We start from the raw sequence: 21,779 nt of genomic DNA, 5'->3' as shown, positions 1-21,779 counted from the left end.
TCTACTATATTTCAATAAATTTTTTTTAAAGAATAAAACTGTTGCATCACTTAAGAAATATGTGATGTAATCTATACTTCATACCAACTATCCATTAAAAATTTACACAAATAAGTTCAACAGTCAGAATTTTTACATTGTTCCTTTTCCCTCTTTAATTAATACTTCCATCCACCTTCCTCATAAACTTTTTCCTAATATATTTTTATGCTTAAAAGTTTTATTGATTGTGTTATCAAATTTTCTACCCCCAAAATACATATATAACTTGAAATATCAAAGGGTTTTTATTTTATAAAGTGCAAAGATATTCAAGAATTCTTGTGGATTGAGTTAACATTACAACTATGAATAGATGCAACAGATCAGCATAACTTGAAACAATAAAAAGTTAACCATATATTAGATATTTTGGGAAATAAATATTAAACATAAAATGTAAAATAATGTTGGAAAAGCAATTCCTAATGGAATAGATATAGTTTGGGATTTTTTTCAATTAGTGTATATATCTGTAGATGATTATTACTTATTTCTAGAATGAGATAGAAATTAGGATTAATTTTACTTCTGTTTTAAATTTCTATAGATGCATTCTTTGAGAAATCTCACTTATATAAACAAGTAACTAGGAATGGAAGGCATTTAACTTTTGCAATGTCACTGAATTTTCTGAACTCTTTCAAGTTATATGCCAAAAACTGTATAACACTCTTTCATCAAAAATGATTCTTAATGATCTATCCGAGCTCAGCTTGATTAGGTACTCCTTAAATTTGGTTGAGTTATAAATCTTGACTTGAAAAATAATTTTGCAGTAATGTAATTTACCTACACAAAGTGACGATATTTCAAAGTGTTTTTGGTGGCCAGGAGTTGTGTTTTTTTTGTTTTTGTTTTTTAACCCCCAGAACAATGCAGCACGGAATGAATGAGTCTTATACCTCTTGTAAAGTGAAAAGGAGAGAAGACAGAGGAGTGATCCCGAAGCTTCCACTAACATCGCCCATTCTCAGTGAAGCGTTCAGATGGAGAACCCATGTGGAAGTTGAAGATCTGGTAATTTCAGCCCTTGTACCTTTTGGAAAGTTTCCATACACTCCCAAAGATACAAGTACTACAGCTTGAAAATTACTGGTTTAAAGTATATTTGGTGTCGAATCTGCCTGTGTTTATTTTTTGTGTCTCTTTTTTTTTTTTTTGCTTTTTCCCTGTGTTTTTTTTTAAATTTTATTTTTCATACAGCAGGTTCTTATTTAGTTATCTATTTTATACAAATTAGTATATACATGTCAATCCCAATCTCCCAGTTTATCTCTCCCCCCACTGCGTTGCTTTCCCTGCTTGGTGTTCATGTTTGTTCTCTACATCTGTGTCTCTATTTCTGCCTTGCAAACTGGTTCATCTTCACCATTTTTCTAGATTCCACATATATGTGTTAATATATGATATTTGTTTTTCTCTTTCTGACTTACTTCACTCTGTGTGACAGTCTCTAGGTCCATCCACGTCTCTACAAATGACTCAGTTTCGTTCCTTTTTATGGCTGAGTAATATTCCATTGTATATATGCACCACATCTTCTTTATCCATTCATCTGTCGATGGGCATTTAGTTTGCTTCCATGATCTGGCTATTGTAAATAGTGCTGCAATGAACATTGGGGTGAATGTGTCTTTTTGAATTATGGTTTTCTCTGGGTATATGCCCAGTAGTGGGACTGCTGGGGCAGATGGTAATTCTATTTTTAGTTTTTTAAGGAACCTCCATACTGTTCTCCACAGTGACTGTATCAATATACACTTCCACCAACAGTGCAAGAGGGTCCCCTTTTCTCCATACCTTCTCCAGCATTTGTTTTTTGTAGATTTTCTGATGATGCCCATTCTAACCAGTGTGAGGTGATACCTCATTGTAGTTTTGATTTGCATTTCTCTAATAATTAGTGATGTTGAGCAGCTTTTCATGTGCCTCTTGGCCATTTGTATGTCTTTTTGGGAGAAATGTCTATATAGGTCTTCTACCCATTTTTGGATTGGGATGTTTGTTTTCTTAATATTGAGCTGCATGAGCTGTTTATATATTTTTGAGATTAATCCTTTGCCATTGATTTGTTTGCAAATATTTCCTCCCATTCTGAGGGTTGTCTTTTCATTTTGTTTATAGTTTCCTTTGCTGTGCAAAAGCTTTAAAATTTCTTTAGGTCCCATTTGTTTATTTTTGTTTTATTTCCATTACTCTAGGAGGTGGGTCAAAAAAGATCTTGCTGTGACTTATGTCAAGGAGTATTCTTCCTATGTTTTCCTCTAAGAGTTTTATACTGTCTGGTCTTACATTTAGTCTTTAATCCATTTTGAGTTTATTTTTGTGTATAGTGTTAGGGAGTGTTCTAATTTCATTCTTTTACATGTAGCTGTCCAGTCTTCCCAGCACCACTTATTGAAGGGACTGTCTTTTCTCCACTGAATATCCTCGCCTTCTTTGTCATAGATTAGTTGACCGTAGGTACATGGGTTTATCTCTGGGCTTTCTATCCTGTTCCATTGATCTATATTTCTGTTTTTGTGCCAGTACCATATTGTCTTGATTACTGTAGCTTTGTAGTATAGTCTGAAGTCAGGGAGCCTGATTCCTCCAGCTCTGTTTTTTTCCCTCAAGATTGTTTTGGCTATTCGGAGTCTTGTGTCTCCATACAAATTTTTAAGATTTTTTGGTCTACTTCTGTAAAAAATGCCATTGGTAATTTGATAGGGATTGCATTGAATCTGTAGATTGCTTTAGGTAGTATAATGATTTTCACAATATTGATTCTTCCAATCCAAGAACATGGTATATTTCTCTATTTGTTTGTGTCATCTTTGATTTCTTTCATCAGTGTCTTATAGTTTTCTGAGTACAGGTCATTTACCTCCTTAGGTAGGTTTACTCCTAGGTATTTTATTCTTTTTGTTGCAATGGTGAATGAGATTGTTTCCTTAATTTCTCTTTCTGATCTTTCTTTGTTAGTGTATAGGAATGTAAGAGATTTCTGTGCATGTATTTTGTATGCTGCAAATTTACCAAATTCATTGATTAGCTCTAATAGTTTTCTGGTGGTATGTTTAGGATTCTCTATGTATAGTATCATGTCATCTGCAAACAGTGACAGTTTTACTTCTTTTTTTCCAATTTGTATTCCTTTTATTTCTTTTTTCTCTGATTGCCATGGCTAGGACTTCCTAAACTATGTTGAATAATAGTGGTGAGAGTGCCCCCAATGTTCATTACAGCACTATTTACAATAGCCAGGTCATGGAGGTAACCTAAATGCCCATCAACAGATGAATGGATAAAGAAGATGTGGTACATATATACAATAGAATATTACTCAGCCATAAAAAGGAACGAAATTGGGTCATTTGTTGAGACGTGGATGGATCTAGAGACTGTCACACAGAGTGAAGTAAGTCAGAAAGAGAAAAACAAATATCGTATATTAACGCATATATGTGGAACCTAGAAAAATGGTACAGATGAAGCGGTTTGCAGGGCAGAAATTGAGACACAGATGTAGAGAACAAATGTATGGACACCAAGGGGGGAAAGTAGTGGGTGTGTGTGTGTGTGATGAATTGGGCGATTGGGATTGACATGTATACACTGATGTGTATGAAATTGATGACTAATAAGAACCTGCTGTATAAAAAAATAAATAAACTTCAAAAAAAAATAGTGGTGAGAGTGGACATCCTTGTCTTGTTCCTGATTTTAGAGGAAATACTTTCAGTTCTTCACCATTGAGAATGATGCTTGCTGTGAGTTTCTCGTATATGGCTTTTATTATGTTGAGGTAGTTTCCCTCTATGCCCACTTTCTGGAGAGTTTTTATCATAAATGAGTGTTGAATTTTGTCAGAAGCTTTTTCTGCATCTATTGAAATGATCATATGGTTTTTATTCTTCAGTTTGTTAATATGGTGTATCACATTGATTGATTTGCGTATATTGAAGAATCCTTACATTCCTGGGATAAATCCCACTTGATCATGGTGTATGATCCTTTTAATGTACTGTTGGATGCTGTTTGCTAGTATTTTGTTGAGGATTTTTGCATCTATATTCATCAATGATATTGGTCTGTAATTTTCCTTTTTTGTTGTATCTTTGTCTGGTTTTGGTATTAGGATGATGGTGGCCTCATAGAATGAGTTTGGGAGTATTCCTTCCTCTGCAATTTTTGGGAAGAGTTTGAGAAGGGTGGGCATTACCTCTTCTCTAAATGTTTGACAGAATTCACCTGTGAAGCCATCTGGTCCTGGGCTTTTGTTTGTTGGAAGATTTTTAATCACAGTTTCAAGTTCATTACTTGTGATTGGTCTGCTTATATTTTCTATTTCTTCCTGGTTTAGTCTTGGAAGGTTACACCATTCTAAGAATTTGTCCATTTCTTCCAGGTTGTCCATTTTATTGGCATAGGGTTGCTTGTAGTAGTCTCTTCTGATGTTTTGTATTTTTTTTTTACATCTTTATTGGAGTATAATTGCCTTACAATGGTGTGTTAGTTTCTGCTTTATAACAAAGTGAATCAGTTATACATATACATATGTTCCCATATCTCCTCCCTCTTGCATCTCCCTCCCTCCCACCCTCCCTGATGCTTTGTATTTCTGTGGTGTCCATTGTAACTTCTCCTTTTTCATTTCTAATTTTACTGATTTGAGCCCTCTCCCTCTTTTTCTTGATGAGTCTGGCTAAAGGTTTATCAATTTTGTTTATCTTCTCAAAGAACCAGCTTTTACTTTTATTGATGTTTAGTTTTATTGACTTTTCTATTTCATTTATTTCTGCTCTGATCTTTATGATTTCTTTCCTTCTGCTAACTTTGGGTTTTGTTTGTCCTTCTTTCTCTAGTTCCTTTAGGTGTAAGGTTAGATTGCTTATTTGAGATTTTTCTTGTTTCTTGAGGTAGGATTGTATTGCTATAAACTTCTCGGAACTGCTTTTGCTGCATCCCATAGGTTTTGGATTGTCGTGTTTTCATTGTCATTTGTCTCTAGGTATTTTTTGATTTCCTCTTTGATTTCTTCAGTGATCTCTTGGTTATTTAGTAACTTATTGTTTAGCCCCCATGTGTATGTGTTTTTTACTTTTTTTTCCTGTAATTGATTTCTAATCTCATAGTGTTGTGGTCAGAAAAGATGCTTGATATGATTTCAGTTTTCTTAAATTTACTGAGGCTTGATTTGTGACCCAAGATGTGATTTATCCTGGAGAATGTTCCATGGGCACTTGAGAAAAAAGTGTGATCTGCTGTTTTCAGATGGAATGTCCTATAAATATCAGTTAAATCTATCTGGTCTACCGTGCCATTTAAAGCTTGTGTTTTCTTATTAATTTTCTGTCTGGATGATCTGTCCATTGGTGTAAGTGAGGTGTTAAAGCCCCCCACTATTATTGTGTTACTGTCGATTTCCTCTTTTATAGCTGTTAGCATTTGCCTTATGTATTGAAGTGCTCCTGTATTGGGTGCATATATATTTATAATTGTTATATCTTCTTCTTGGATTGATCCCTTTATCATCCTGTAGTGTCTTTCCTTGTCTCTTGTAACATTCTTTATTTTAAAGTCTATTTTATCTGAGATGAGTATTGCTACTCCAGCTTTCTTTTGATTTACACTTACATGGAAAACCTTTTTCCATCCCCTCACTTTCAGTCTGTATGTGTCCCTAGGTCTGAAGTGGGTCTTTTGTAGACAGCATATATATGGGTGTTGTTTTCATATCCATTCAGTGAGCCTGTGTCTTTTGGTTGGAGCATTTAATCCATTCACATTTAAGGTAATTATTGATATGTATGTTCCTATTACCATTTTCTTAATTGTTTTCAGCTTGTTTTTGTCGGTCCCTTTCTTCTCTTGTGTTTCCTACTTAGAGAAATTCCTTTAGCATTTGTTGTAGAGCTGGTTTGGTGGTGCTGAATTCTCTTAGCTTTTGCTTGTCTGTAAAGCTTTTGATTTCTCCATTGACTCTGAATGAGATCCCTGCTAGGTAGAGTAATCTTGGTTGTAGGTTCTTCCCTTTCATCACTTTAAATATATCATGCCACTCCCTTCTGGCTTGTAGAGTTTCTGCTGAGAAATCAGCTTAACCTTATGGGAGTTCCCTTGTATGTTATTTGTTGTTTTTCCCTTGTTGCTTTTAATAATTTTTCTTTGCCTTTAATTTTTGTCAGTTTGATTACTATGTGTCTTAGCATGTTTCTCCTTGGGCTTATCCTGCCTGGGACTCTCTGCACTTCCTGGAGTTGGGTGGCTATTTCCTTTCCCATGTTAGGGAAGTTTTTGACTATAATCTCTTCAAATATTTTCTCAGGTCCTTTCTGTCTCTATTCTCCTTCTGGGACTCCTATAATGTGAATGTTGGTGCATTTAATGTTGTCCCAGAGGTCTCTTTGGCTGTCTTCATTTCTTTTCATTCTTTTTCTTTATTCTGTTCTGTGGCAATGAATTCCACCGTTCTGTCTTCCAGGTCACTTATCAGTTCTTCTGCCTCAATTATTCTGCTATTGATTCCTTCTAATATATTTTTCATTTCAGTTATTATATTGTTCATCTCTGTTTGTTTGTTCTTTAATTCTTCTAGGTGTTTGTTCTTTAATTCTTCTAGGTCTTTGTTAAACATTTCTTGCATCTTCTTGATCTTTACCTCCATTCTTTTTCCAAGGTCCTGGACCATCTTTACTGCCATTACTCTGAATTCTTTTCCTGGAAGCTTGCCTATCTCCACTTCATTTAGTTGTTTTTCTGGGGTTTTATCTTGTTCCTTCATCTGGTACATAGTCCTCTGCCTTTTCATTTTGTCTGTCTTTCTGTGAATGTGGTTTTTGTTCCACAGGCTGCAGGATTGTAGTTCTTCTTGCTTCTGCTGTCTGCCCTCTGGTGGATAAGGCTATCTAAGAGGCTTGTGCAAGCTTCCTGATGGTAGGGACTGGTGGTGAGTAGAGCTCTTTCCTGTGTTTAAATAACAGCTTGTTAGCTGACTGACACCCGGCAAGTAATTTATCTACAGCTCAGTTTCCTCCTCTGTAAAATGGGAGTAATAGCACATACCTCAGAGTACTTGAAAACTTATCTAGAGGAATGAATTACAAATTAGCATGAGGAAAAGCTTTGGGGGTGATGAATATGTTCAAGATCTTGATTGTGCTGATAGTTCATGGTTGCATAAATCTGTCAAAATTCATCAGATTGCACACTTGAAACGTGTGCAGTTAATTATACAGAAGTTTTACCTTAAGAAAACTGTTTTTAAAATACTATTTGGCATTTAGAAAATATTCAATAAATATTAGCTATTACTGTGCGTAGATATCCTGGACCCTTCTTTCCAGGTTTCTAAAATTCCAGTCCCATTTGGGGCCTCTGCCATGTACCTGGGCTCTTCTGTCATCCCTTGGCCCACCCCTGAGTAAGGGTGGAGCCTGCACCGACCTAGGCAAGGAAGTGTCACCTTCTGGTCAGAGAGGAGAGTATACAATGGTGTCTTCTGCATTTTCTAAGTGTTTAAATTTTCTGTTTTGTTTCTTTCTTTTTTAAAGAAATCATTTACTTTGGAATAGATAAGACATTCTGATGTAGAAACTTAAAGGCACAAAAAGACACCTTCCACATCTCTTCTCTCAGTTCCCTCCTCAGGAGTAACTGCTATTAGTTTTGTCTAACGCCAGCTCCCTGAAAATATCGCCCAAACACCGACTGATAAGGCAAAGCTGGGTTAATTCAAACTGTGGTAAGAGAGCATGTTGCCTTGAAGGCATCTTAGTAGCGTCTGGGAGGGGAGGGCTAAGTCAGGAGATTGATGAGGCTCTGGGGTCTGGGTTAAGGTGGGGGGGGTGCGGTCTATCAGTGTAGTGTTTGATTAAGATTGGGTAAAGATCTTGTTTTAGGATTGTGGACACAGCAAGGTGAGGGTTTCAAAAAGTCTTCAAGAATAAAAAATCATTTGATAATTGACTATGGAAAAGCTGATCAGTTTAAAATGGTTTTTCTGGATGTTTCTGAAATGAACAATATGATTATTTGCAACTTTTATTTTCTGGGCAAGAGGTTCCTGGAATACTGAAGTCATGTTAATGAAAATAGTGGAATGGTAAAGTCAAGTTTTATGGACAGCAAATTTTGTGGGTGTAAATGGTTCTCAGTTTCTTTCTTTCGGTTTGTGTTTATTTTTGTTTTGTTTTTTGTTTGTTTATTTTGGCCACAGAGCATGGCATGCGGGATCTTAGTTCCCTGACCAGGGATCGAACCTGTGCCCCTTGTAGTGGAAGTGTGGCGTCTTAACCACCGGACCGCCAGGGAAGTCTGGTTCTCAGTTTCTTGGATATCTTTTCAGAAATATTCTGTGCATATTCAAACCATACATGTACAAATTTAAGAAATGTCATCTTTTACCCTCTAACAGGTGTTTCAGAGATCCAGAGACTGGGTATGAGATATTCCTTACATAATAGCTATCCAATATCATTTACTTTGTAGTTATACGTGATGTACTTTTTTCAGAGTGTGAATTTTTTTTTTTTTTTTTTTTGCTGTACGCGGGCCTCTCACTGTTGTGGCCTCTCCTGTTGCGGAGCACAGGCTCCGGACGCGCAGGCTCAGCGGCCATGGCTCACGGGCCTAGCTGCTCTGCGGCATGTGGGATCTTCCCAGACTGGGGCACGAACCCGTGTCCCGTGCATTGGCAGGCGGACTCTCAACCACTGCGCCACCAGGGAAGCCCCAGAGTGTGAATATTTTAATCAAAATATGACTGAATGGAATTACCGTTTGAAGTATGTATTCGAGTAGTTTTTCCCCCTTCAGCAATTTATCTAACAGACAATGGTTTTGGCAAAACCAGTGGGGCACATTTTCTCTCATTCTTGGTTTCCTCTTTTCCATCACAAAGCACATTACAGGACTGTGTGGCAGGGGACAGAAATACTTACTCCATAGCACTGAAATATGAATGCGATTGGAGAGGCCTTCACCTAGAACCTAGTGAGGGAAGTAAACACTGAACATATAGTTATGAGTGAAATAAATATAACAAAAGATGGGAATTATGGGAGCTCAACCTAATCTTGGGGCCAAAGTAAGATTCCCAGAAGTGATTCTTGTGCTACAAACTGAAGGATAAGCAGGAAAGATATAGCTAAAGAGGTGACGAGTGGGAGGGATGTTCCAGACAGAGGAAGTAGCTTATGCCTTCTCTGGAAACGGAGGTTATTTTTCCCCATTTTCTTGTTTTCTGTGTCCAGCCGTTTGTTCTATGCATCTTGTGATCTCCTTTCTAAACACTTTGAATAGGAACATACACAAAGAATTTTCCAGTTCAAAGTCATCATCCTGAATACATAAGACTCTATCCTGTGATGAGGTCCCTCATCAGCACAGGCCTCTCATGTTAGTGGTCCTAGGGAGAGACAGCTCTGTACTAGTTTTTAGTTTTTAGGAGATACAATGAAGATTATTTTCTGAATCTTGGATAAAGTTCAAAAACTGCCCACAATTGGCAGAAGATAGACATAACGTTTTAGAATGGAAAGTGTCTTTAGAAATCACCTAGTATGATCTCTTCAACTGAAAAATGAGGAAACAGACTCAAAGTACGGAATTCTTTGTGATATCCGAGACGAGCAGCACGGGAGACCTGAGGGCTGTGGAAACCAAACACGTTGTAATCTCACAGAAAATCTGATGTGCTGATGTGTCTCCCCAACAATTAGACTTCTGCAGTGTGTGGGAGGTGGAGATGATTTCAAATAAAGGATAAGATAACTAGGATCCTTTTTTTTTTTTAAACCAGAAAAATTGGTTTTCTGGAGAAATTCCAGACAAATGTTCAGAGGGTCTCTTACCCTAGGGATAAGGAATTTCCTTAATTAGGTCTCAATTCTGTTCCCCGGGAAGGACTCAGCAGTTCATGTTCTCTGTGGCTATGGTTCCACCCTCTGGGAGCTCTTTCTTTGCTAATTTCCTCCTTGCCCTCATCTGAAGAGGGCATTGGACCACTGAGCAGGTTTTACATCACCTGAAGAAGTCTGAGTCCAGGAGTAATTATTCAGTCTCAAATATTCACAGATTTTTCTTTTTTTAAATTTAATTTTAATTTTTTATTGGGGTATAGTAGATTTACTCACAGATTTCTTAATCCAGGGTCATGGTTTCAAAATTTAGTCAGCCTCTTATCTTTTTATTCTTGTCAGCAGCCACATCTGTATTTCTTTCTTTCAAGACTTACCTCTTGAGACTTCTCTGGTGGTCCAGTGGTTAAGACTCCATGCTACCAATGCAGGGGGCACAGGTTCGATCCCTGGTCAGGGAACTAAGATCATGTATGCCACGCAGTGTGGCCAAAAAAAAAAAAAAAAAAAAAAAAAGACTTACCTCTTAATTTAATTGTGGGTACTGTAGGCCTGAGGTTTTGGCAACTAATGGGACTACCATAAGGTCTAATTGGCCTTCATTATTCAAAAGCTTTTCCACACAGCTGTCTCTCCCAATCCCATAAGACTCCATTTTTCTGCACTCTTTCCCCTTTCACTCCTGATTGAAAAATGGCCAGTTCTTTGCTATGGCCATTTCTTGCAGTACCTATTCAAATGCTGTCAAATGCAATAACCAATACACACTACTGATATTCTATTTTCCAACTTCTTCTGGAGCTATAATATCATCAAACTCGTTATCTGACTTTATGTTATTATAGACAAAATAATATCATATTTTCCCAGACTTTCAGTCTCCAGCAATTTTCCTCATCACGTGCAGACTTGTCCTTAAGCCACAGTTACATACTTTAGGAATTTAATGAGAAAGCACCTTACTCCTAGAACTAATGAGCCAGCATTGGTTAGGTTAAGTTGTAAAGTAACCTCAAAGATGAGTGATTAAAGTAAAAGCTTCATTCCTCATTCTACATGTCCATGGAAGGGTGGACAGGGCTTCCGCTCCATGCTGTCTTTATTCTAGGACCCAAGGTGACTGAACAGCTGCTGTATTGAATTATTGCTATATGCTGTAGCAGAGGAAAGGAGAGAATAAGGTTAGTTGTGTGCACTGGCTCTTGAGGCTTCTGCCCAGAAGGGATGCATATCATATCCACCCACATTTCACTGACCAGAGCAAGTCACACGGCCATACCTAACTTCCAGGGGGTGGGGAAGTACAATCCTATCATTTGCCTAAAAGGAGAATGATCTGGAACATTTGTGACAAATTTTAAGGCTGCCTCAATATGGTAAAAACATAAGAGATTTAGAATTCGACATGAGAGCCTTAGTCCCTCTTCTCGCTAATGTTTATGTTACCACGAACAAGTCATTTAGCATATCAGTTTTGGTAACCTCGTCTATAAAAATGGAGAAAACAGTCATTAATTCAATGAATGCTTGAGAGGAGCCACTAAGACATCACATGTGAAATCATTTAGCCCAATATTAGTTTCCTTCTTTTCCTCCATTCACTGCCCAGCGATAATGTATCATACGGTTTCAGTTACATTCAGTAAAGAAAAATTTGTATGTGTTGGTTGGCTGCTGCAATGTACATGAGTAATTTTCTTCTACCCTACCATACTACAAGCTTTTTGAGAATAGGGAAAATGTTTTATAGTTCTTCTGTATCTCTTACATTGCCCAGTACAGTGTTGAAAACATGATTTGGGTCACATACATATTGATTATTTTCTCCTGAAAAGTGTCCTACTTCTAGAGAACTGGGTTAACTTTCAAATGAAGCTTCCAATAAATTTCAGTTTCCTCTCCTAGCACTTGTAGCTTTTGTTTTACAGCCTTTTCCAACTGATTATTTTATTTTATACTTAAAATATCATGGGGACACAAAGGAGATATTATACTCATTTACAGTTAAAGAGTAGAAATTAGGGGAGATTTCATGAGTTCACCCTACAGTTCACCTTTTGACACAAGCAACCTTAGAGGTTTATAATCCAAGAAACCACTGACATGATTTGGGCCGTGCTTGCTGAGGGAGAAGGAGACCAGAAAAATGGATAATGTGCTACTTATTTGCAGTGGTTTTTCTGGATCTGGCTCTCTCTAAGGACTTCCAGGAAGCCAGACCAGGGACAGAGTTTGAGTGCAGGCTCATTAATAACCCCCAGATCTAGACAAGACACTGTTGACCTGAAACAAATAGACTCTCAGATATTTCTCCACCAAAGATGGGTATATTCTGGATCAGCCCAGAACTGCAATTCGGGGTCTGCAACCATGGCGAGTCAAGTGCAAGTCCCTGCACAGCAAAGGAAGGAGAACACCTTTATAGAGAGGAAAAGAAAGTTGGGAGGGCTATAGTAAACAGAGTCCATGGGTTTTCATCGGCCAAGTCCTTGCCAGGAACAAAGAGGAGTCTTTCTTCTTCCTATTGGGCTCTGCTATGGCTGTGGGGTGTGAGATCTCCCCCTTCTGGTCTCCCAACTCTATTCATTTGTGGTTTCTGATGATTAATTTTTTTTATAACCCTGTAATGATGATCTCTCAGGATCAATGTGAAGATTAAAGGGATAAAAAGTAAAAATCATCTGGCATAGTTGGTTAATATAAATGACTGTTGAGGTTGTCATTTGGCCAGTTTGATCAAGAGAGAAGATTCTTAAAGATGTTCCCTCTGATTCCTTCATATTCTGACCAAACACTACTCCAGATATTATTTTTCTCTTTTTTGTAGGAAGGGCAACTCCTTTGGAGACCAGATGCGACCTTTGTATCTTTGAGTATGTATAATCTTTTTACACAGTCCTAATCACAATCTGCCTTACACTCCAGTTGATAATTAATAATAAAAATAATAACAATCAATATTTTTTAATACTTACCAAGGGCAATCAATGGGCTAAATGCATTCTATGTATTACTCACTTAATTTTCACAACATTCCTGACAGGTAGGTAGATCCCTCATTTTACAGATAAGGAAAATGAGACTTACAGAGGTTATATTACAGGCCCAGGACCATGTAAATGGCAGAATTAGTAAGCAGCAGAGTCAGGATCCAAACCCAGGTCTCAAAGTTCATGCTCTTTTTTTTTTTTTTAAGTTTTTATTGGAATATAGTTGCTTTACAATGTTGTGTTGGTTTCTACTGTACAGCAAAGTGAATCAGCTATACATATACATATATCCCCTCTTTTTTGGATTTCCTTCTCATTTAGGTCACCACAGAGCACTGAGTAGAGTTCCCTGTGCTATACAGTAGGTTCTCATTAGTTATCTATTTTATACATAGTAGTGTATACATGTCAATCCCAATCTCCCAATTCATGCCCTTAACCACAGACTTAATATATATACCTGACTTTGTTTCCTAATTATTAATTTGCTTGAAATGAATGAATATTCTTGCTCATCTTAGTACATCCATAATGCCTAGCAAAATACCTTGAACAGAGTAAAGTAATTAAATCACAGGAAATATTTACTAATTCTCTAAAGGGTGTTATATTTGTGCAAAGAATTATAGATTCAGGTATATGGATTCAGGTTTTATAAGGGATGCATCTGAAAGTTATTAACATATGCCACTACAGGGAATTCCCTGGTGGTTCAGTGGTTAGGACTCAGTGTTTTCACCGTTGTGGTCCAGGTTCAATCCCTGGTCAGGGAACTAACATCCCGCAAGCCGCATGGCACGGCCAAAAAAAAAAAAAGAATATGTCACTACGAAATATGCCACTTTGATATAAGGATTGTTTTCAGCTGAAGGCAATTGAGAAACCACAGATGTAAGAAAAGCTCTCCACACTCTCCTTCTGTCTAAAATCAGGGCATAAATGTCCCTTTGTGAAGGCATCCCACTTCCTTTCCCATACCAGGAAGAACAGAACAACTCTCAATCACTAGAGACAATAAGAGAAAGATGGTATCAAGATGGGTCTACACAAACAAATCTTACTAAAGTAACCCTTATTGGGAATTCCCTGGTGGTCCAGTAGTTAGGACTCTGCACTTTCACTGCAGAGGGACCGGGTTCAATCTCTGGTTGGAGAACTAAGATCTCGCAAATTTATTGGTGGCAGGGCCAAACCAATAAATAAATAAAGAAACCCTTATTTTCCATTGGTTTCCTCAATATGTATACCTTCTTACAATTTACCGCCCCTAGAAGCCCAAATCTTTTTTTCTTTGTCTTATTTCTCTACAAATCTATTGTCCTTTGTTAAAATGGTATATAAGCTACCAGACCTAACTGCTTTTTGGGATTTTTCACTTCTTTTCTGTGAGCCCTTCCTGTCATGTGCATATGAAATAAACATTTTCTCCTGTTAATCTGTCTTTGTCAGCCTAATTTACAGGTTCCAGTTACAGAACTTAAGAGGGTAGAGAGAAGTTTTTTCTCCCCTACATATTCAAAATTAAGAAATCAGACTACCTATATGACACTCAGACAGTAAAATAATCACCTTTAGCAGGACCACCAAGCCATTAGGCTACAGAAGCCATACCCTGCCTAGGATCAATGTTGTTGCTTTCTCTACTTGGGTCATCGTTACATACTGTTCTCGGTACAAAGATGAGACATACTGACCATTCATGTGATATTACAGTTAGTGGCTTCAAAAATCTAAACTTCTCTTCATCTATATGTCAACTTTGAACTTATTGGGCAAATGGTTGAATCTGTTGTAAAGTATTTATTTTTATGTAGTATTTAGGATTACTAAAGCTGAGCATACCTAGATAGCTCCTGGAAGCAATACTCTCAAATTTCCCGCTAATACTGTTGATGCCAGAATCCATGTGGGCTTGCCTTTTCATTTAGCAGTTTTGATTTATGTGCAGGTTTATGGGCAGAAAACTCACTCATGGTCAAATAATATACTTCTAACCCTAACCAGTATCTTGTAAATGTATCACGTTGGTTCAAGAAAAACAAAAGGCTCAGCATAAATTTATTACTATAAACAAAACTATCAAGGAGGGACTTCTCTGGCGGTCCAGTGGCTAAGACTCCGCGCTTCTAATGCAGGGGGCCCAGCTTCGATCCCTGGTCAGGGAACTAGATGCCACATGCCACAACGGAGATCGGGAGCAGCCAAATAAACAAATAAATATTGGGGGAAAAAAAAAACTATCAAGGAATTCCCCAGCGGTCCAGTGGTTAGGACTCCGTGCTTCCACGGCCAGGGGCCCAGGTTTGATCCCTGGTCGGGGAGCTAAGATCTCACAAGCCGTGTGATGTGGCCAAAAAAGAAAAGAAAAAAAAAAAAGAACTACCAAAAGTGTGTACTCTAAAAAAAAAAAAAGTGTGTATTCTATTGATAACACATCATCCTTTTGTGGGAGGTATAGCTTAACTTTAGTTAACAAGTGTCTACAGGAGACATGTTTTCTGTGTGTGTGTGGAGGTAAGTGGATTGGTGGGAGTGTGCATGGAGGGTTAGAAAGGCAGAGAGAAAGAGAAAAAAGTTAAAAAGATAGAAAAAGACAACTATAAAATTACAAGGCTTAGATAAGAAGTCATCTAAAACTGAGGTTTTTAAATCGTTTTTCTACTATACCATGAATGAGATGACATTTCCACATGCCATCCTTGCCCTGACTCATCTCTATAAGGAGACCCAGGATTATCTCTAATTCTGGCTTCCAGCATTAATTTACCCACTTAACAAAATATAAGAGTACAACCTCTATGGACAGCAATTTTGCAATAGTTACTGAAATATAAAACATGCACATATTTTGACCTAACAATTACACTTTAAGGAATTCATTTTACAGTTATGCTTGCATCTATGTGTATTGATACATGTTTAAGAATATTGTGGCTGTAAAATATTACAAGTAACAAAAATGTTTCCCAATGTATCTATATTATATAACAAAGATGCCCATTCAACATAGTTACACAAGGGAATACTATGCAATTGTTAAAGAAGAATATGGCAGCTCTATGCAGCCTCTTATAGAATAACCTCTAAGGTCTATTCTTAGGCAGCAATCCTTGGAGGTACCTTTGTTTTCTTTCTTTTTCTCACCTCCCACATCCATTACGTCAGTAAATCCTATTGGCCCTAGCTTCAAAATATATCCAGTACCTGACCACTTCTCACCTCTTTCACTGTTATCACTCCACTCTACTGCAGATGCTTCCTGACCGGTCGCCATCCCTGTCTCTCATGCCTGTTCTTATCACGGCAGCCAGAGCGATCCTGTTAAAAAATGTAAATCAGATCATATTACTCCTCTACTCAAATCCTCCCAACATTTCTCAGCCGGAGTAAAAGCTGATGTCAGGTTTTACAATCATGATTTGCTTCCTCCCTCCCTCCTCCAGTCCTCCCCTGGCACTCCCACACTTTACACCTCTGACCTCATCTCCCTCTCCTCTCTTCCTGTCTCACTCTGGTCCAGACACACTGCGCTTGCTCTTCCTGTAGGGGAGGGAAAAGTTTCCTTGATCCTTTTGAGATTCCTGGCTGGGTCTGAAATTTAAACTGACAGATTAACAGAAGAAAAGCATACACGTTTATTTAATATAATTTTGATGTGACTAGGGAGCCTTCATACGGAAATGAAAACCTGTAGAAATGGTTAGCCCCACATTTTTTTTTTTTTTTGCGGTACGCAGGCCTCTCACTGTTGTGGCCTCTCGCGCTGCGGAGCACAGGCTCCGGACGCGCAGGCTCAGCGGCCATGGCTCACGGGCCCAGCCACTGCGCGGCATGTGGGATCTTCCCGGACCGGGGCTCGAACCCGCGTCCCCTGCGTCGGCAGGCGCACTCTCAACCACTGAGCCACCAGGGAAGCCAAAACCCACACACTTTTATGCTAGGTTTGATGAAGAGTGGACAGTCTAGGAGAAATCCGACAGGTCAAAGGGTATGAGGGAAATGTCGAAAACTGGGAGGAACTCAGGAAGACCTGTTTGTTCGGCCCCTTCTTGGCATCCCTGGCTTCAGAGGTAAGGATGTTCCTCTCCTCCAGGTACAGTATAGGGAGAGCGCTTCTCAAATGAGGGTTTATAACCTGTTTCAAGGGAGAAGGGCAGGGAGAAGTTCACTCTGACCTTCTTGTTTCTGCTGTTTCCTTCTTGTTTTCTGCTGACCTTCTCGTTTCCGCCTTCAGCTTAAAATATTCAATATGCCAAGATGTCGTATTTTGGAGTATCGTTCCCTGAACCGCATGGTTCCTCTAACGCACTGGCACATGATCCCTCTTCCTGGAGCAAATATACACATGGCTGCCTCTCTTCCCTTCATCTCTCTTCTTAAGTACTGTCTTCTCTGTGAGGTCTTCCCTGACAACCGTATTTAAATTCTAGCCCTATACCCAAATTCCCCCAACCCTTTTCCATTTAAAAATTTTCCTCTATTGCACTTGCCATCATTAACATTCCATAGATTTTAGATTTTATTTGTTTACTGTTCTTCTCCCCCACTAGAATGCAAGCTCCATGAAGGTAAGAATTCTTGCCTGTTTTGTCGACTGATGGACATGCATGAGAGAAAAAAGTGACTGTGTTGTAGTAGGTCCTCAAACTATTTTTTGTTGAATACTTGATATATGGAGGACTTAGATGTAGGGTATAAACTACAGAAAAGAGTTCAGGATGATTCCAACACGTCTTCGTCTTGACATCTGGGATTGCCATTTTCTAAGCTGAGGAAGTCTGAGGGAAGAACAGGTTTGCTGCAATTGTTGGTGGTCTGCCATCTATGTCTCGAGAATGCAGTCAGGAAGGAAAACTCAGGCAGGGAGCTTGGATGGGGAGATCTGTTCTCCCTGACTTTGCCAACTCTGACAGTTTCTTTACTCGGATTTATAGTTGTCAGAAAGATGATTCGAAAATTAGAAATAGAGGGAAGAGGTTCCTAGGTGTTCTTTCAGTTTAGTGCTGGGCTTGGGCCTTGCATTGATTTCCTATTGACTGAGTTATTTTACAACCCTGAAGAGGCAGAGGTTAACTCAAACCTGCAAATAGTTCCTGTCCAGTAGTGGAAAAGATATCCTTATTAAGGTTATGGTTCATGGTCGAATATGACATTAACCAATTTTCTATTCAACTCAGCAATCTTCTCTAACATACCTTTATTAAATTGCCTCTAAACATCCAGCTTCTCGAATGCACTTTTAACTGATTTTAGTACCTCACCGGTTCTTTCATTAATTAACAAGTTACATGAAATCTTTGACACATGTTCATTTTATTTTTGTATGAGAGTTATGATTCTACCTTTTTGAAAATTACACTTGAATGGCGTTTTCACAGAACTGAAAAGCTGCCACTCAAAATGATTCCTGAGCACTTTCTCCTTGATTAGCCCAAGCATGTGATACAATAACTTCTCCAGTTGTTAGCAAACAAAGGAGTAAAGAAGTTGGCAGCTGGCTGGACTTTCGGCAGCAGAAAAGGTGTAAGATTAGTTTCTGTTTTTTGAAATACTGGTTAGCTTCTGTGTTCACTTTCTATTGCTGCTGTAACAATGTGCCACAAGCTTAGTGGTTGAAAACAACACAAATTTATTATCTTACAGTTCTGTAGATCAGAAGTCTGACGTGCATCTCACTGGGTGAAAACCAAGGTGCTATCAGGAGGCTTTTGCGGATGCGCTAGTGAAGAATCCATTTCCTTGTTTGTTCGTTTGTTTCCAGCTTCTAGAGGCTTCCTGCATTGCTCAGCATATGGTCCCCTTTCACCTTCAAAGCCAGCAATGGCAGGATGCGTCCTTCTCCCATCACATCTCTCAACCTGTCTTCTGCCTCTCCATTAACACTTTAAAGGGCTCTTATAATTACATTGGGCTCATCCAGATAATCTTGGATAATCTTCCTATGTTAAGGTCAGGTGATTAGCAACTGTCAACCAATAAAATAATGTAGGAGGCTGCAAATAAAAGTTTATTTGGGATCTTAAGAATTGCAATTCAGGAGACACAGGTTATTCTGGTAGTCCCGAAAGGATGTTCCAAGGAAGAGAAAGAGTCAGGGTTTTTTAAAGACAAAAAGTCATGAGATTGTTAAAAGTTGCCTGGTGAGAATTGTGATTGGCTCTGATGCAAGTCAGAAAATCACTGTCCTTTAGGAATCATGAGTTGTTTTAGGGTGAGGGTCCCATAAGTATCTTGAGTTTCTAGCAGGTGTTTTGGATGACCTCATCAGGTCAAAAGGTCAAATTCCATCCAGGAGGAGATGTGCATAAGTCACACTTCTTTAATGACCTCCCAGTTCCATTTTAGAGAGCTCTCTTAGCAATAGCAACCCCATTTTGATTTTCCTTTCACACAGCATTATACCATCTGCAGCTTTAATTCCCCTTTGTCATACCATAACACAGTCGTAGGCTTCATGGACGAGGACATCTTTTGGGGCCATTACCTGCTTATCATAGTTTATAAGCCGATAAAGGAGAAAACAGAGAATTTAGGAAAGTGATATATACGTCTCTCTTCTTTATTTTTTGCTTCGACATCTCCCCAGTATCTATGTAGACTGATCGCCAGTTATTTCCCTTGTTACCAAAGGCAGGTGGGCCTTCCATTAAGGGTATTTATGATGGCAAATGCCAAACATCTTTGTTCAAATGTTTATGTGTGTGCTAAGCATTTTAAATAGATCTTTTGCACTATTCTATTTTTCACACTGAAAGACGTGATGTAGTTGAGCTTTGGAGTCAGACAGACCTGAATTTAAATTCTGACTCAATTACTTACAACTCCCATGAACTTTGAGCAATTTACCTGAACTTCCTAGCTTCAAATTAAGGATAAACTGTAAATTAAGGATTAACAATAGCTACCAGAAAAGGTTATGGAGAGGGCAGGAGTAGTTCCATCTTGGGCCTAGAAATTTATTTCAAAAGATTTATTTAGTATAATTCTGATGTGAAACGGGAGACTTCATAAAGAGATGAAGACTCAAAGAAACAGACCGGTATATTTTTAGGCCGGGTTTGATGAAGCTGCGACAGGCATGGAGGGATAACTAGGTTAAAGAGTACGAGGTGATTGTAGCGACTGGGCGAAATTTAGCAAGGCCTGTCTGTGAGGATTCTTCTTTGTGTCCTTTTGTCTTCAGAGATAAGGATTCTCCTTCCCTCCCAGGGCACCTCTCACATGAGGGTTTTATGATCTGTTTTAAGGAAGAAGAGAGAGGAAAGAAGGAGATCAGACTGACTTTCCTGCTTCTGTCATTTTCTCAAATTCCTTCAGCTTAAGATACTCAATATGCCAAGATGCTATATTTTGGGGGTAGTGTGTCCTGAACACCACTATGGGTATTAGTGATGAGAAGTGAGAGGAATTCTTTTTCTTTTCTGCTTAACAACAAACGTTTATTTCTCAAGGTTCTGAAGGCTGGAAGTCCAAGATCAAGATGCCGACATACTCAGTGTCTGGTAAGACCCATCTTCCTGGTTCCTAAGACAGTGTCTTCTCACTGTGTGAGAGGTATTCTTATATCTTTTAATTCCACATATTTTTTTTCAGTTCAGAGAAGGGCAAGCACCTAGAAAATTAATTCAGTTAATCAGTATTTATTGGATATCTTCTATTTGCCAGGGATTATGAAATGCCCCTCTTCTATATTCATCTTTTAGCCTTCAATTTTTTCCACTTAAAATTGAGGGGCTTGCATAATTTTAAAGGTTTTTTTTGCTTTTAAAATATTAGCATCTGTGAATTTTCTTAATCTTCATTTTCTCCCAACTAGACCTAGAAGTGGCATACAGAATTGTGGTGGGATAGGGGTGGGATGTGTATGGAGGTTCACATCCACAATTGGTTAAAGTAAAGTTTGATTTTTTTCCCCTACTTCCTCCCATCCACATTTGCATAAAAATGAGATCACACATGCTTACTTACTTGGTTATTTGTAAATACATGACAGTAACACCTCTCTTCCTTCACAATTCATTGCACATTGCTGGGCTTAGAAGAGAAGCTTGAAGAATGCTTATTCAATGTTCAGTTGATGTGCAAAATTATATTACTTTCTATTTGTTTTATTTGCTGCCAAACAGTTGATTTCCTTCAAGTCCTGATCTTTCTTTATTCAGAAAAGTTTGCAGGGGGAGGGCTTCCATTTCTACACACCAGATAGAATGCATTTCCTTTTCACCTATTTAGGCTAATGGCTTTGCAGTGTTATGCAGAGTAAAGAAATTATTTGGCTTCTATTCAGAAGACAATTTGGTTTGAAAAAGAAAAGGCTAATTCCAGCATAATCATTAAATGAAAATGAGAAAGGTTAGCACAAATTAAAAAAAAAAAAAAAAGAAAGAAAGAAAGGTCAGTTGAAGATTTTCTAGGAATCACAAATTGTTCTGCTCTATTTAGGTCTAGATAAGGTTTTCAGTATTTCCCAAGCTGATAGAGTCTTTGACAAGGATTTCCTTCTGGGTGGAGGTTTTCCTAATACTTCACTTTGCTGTTAATAAATTTCTTTTTTAAGCTGAATTTGTCTTTGGAAAATTGGTTAGACTTATGACCCTGGAAGTCTGGTCTGCCTTGGAGGGAGAAATGAACTTGAAAAGAATTACTGTGAAGTGAGGGATACAAGCCTTTAACATAGAAAATTAAAATAATGGCCCATAATCAATACAGCATGCTTTGTGACAGAGTATTTGTAGACTAGATTTATATCAGAAATTCAACAAAATTACACATCATCACTACCTTATCCCCTAACATCATCTAAATGTATAACTTTTAGTAGATGTAGGGGTCCATGACCCAGGGGGGAAAAAAAATCTTTAGAGACGGAATGAAATTATATGCAATAGTAGTGATTCTGTTCCAC

The 21,779-nt window shown here is 38.1% G+C and overlaps 1 protein-coding gene across 1 annotated transcript in view; it reads left to right on the top strand.

Annotated features, from left to right (window-relative positions):
* The first annotated feature begins 959 nt into the window (after positions 1 to 959).
* Positions 960 to 21,779, top strand: part of PHC1 (polyhomeotic homolog 1) — a 44,876-nt gene continuing 24,056 nt past the window's right edge. Inside the window, exons 1-2 of the mRNA XM_019926045.3 lie at positions 960 to 1,059; positions 20,326 to 20,376. Coding sequence (XP_019781604.2) covers positions 20,355 to 20,376 — 22 coding nt within the window. The 5' untranslated portion in view covers positions 960 to 1,059; positions 20,326 to 20,354. The remainder of the gene's footprint in view (positions 1,060 to 20,325; positions 20,377 to 21,779) is intronic.

This window comes from Tursiops truncatus, chromosome 11 (assembly GCF_011762595.2).
Source record: "Tursiops truncatus isolate mTurTru1 chromosome 11, mTurTru1.mat.Y, whole genome shotgun sequence".
NCBI classification, from domain to species: Eukaryota; Metazoa; Chordata; class Mammalia; order Artiodactyla; family Delphinidae; genus Tursiops; species Tursiops truncatus.
Note: the sequence above shows the minus strand (reverse complement) of the source record. Positions and strands in the feature narration are given on the sequence as shown.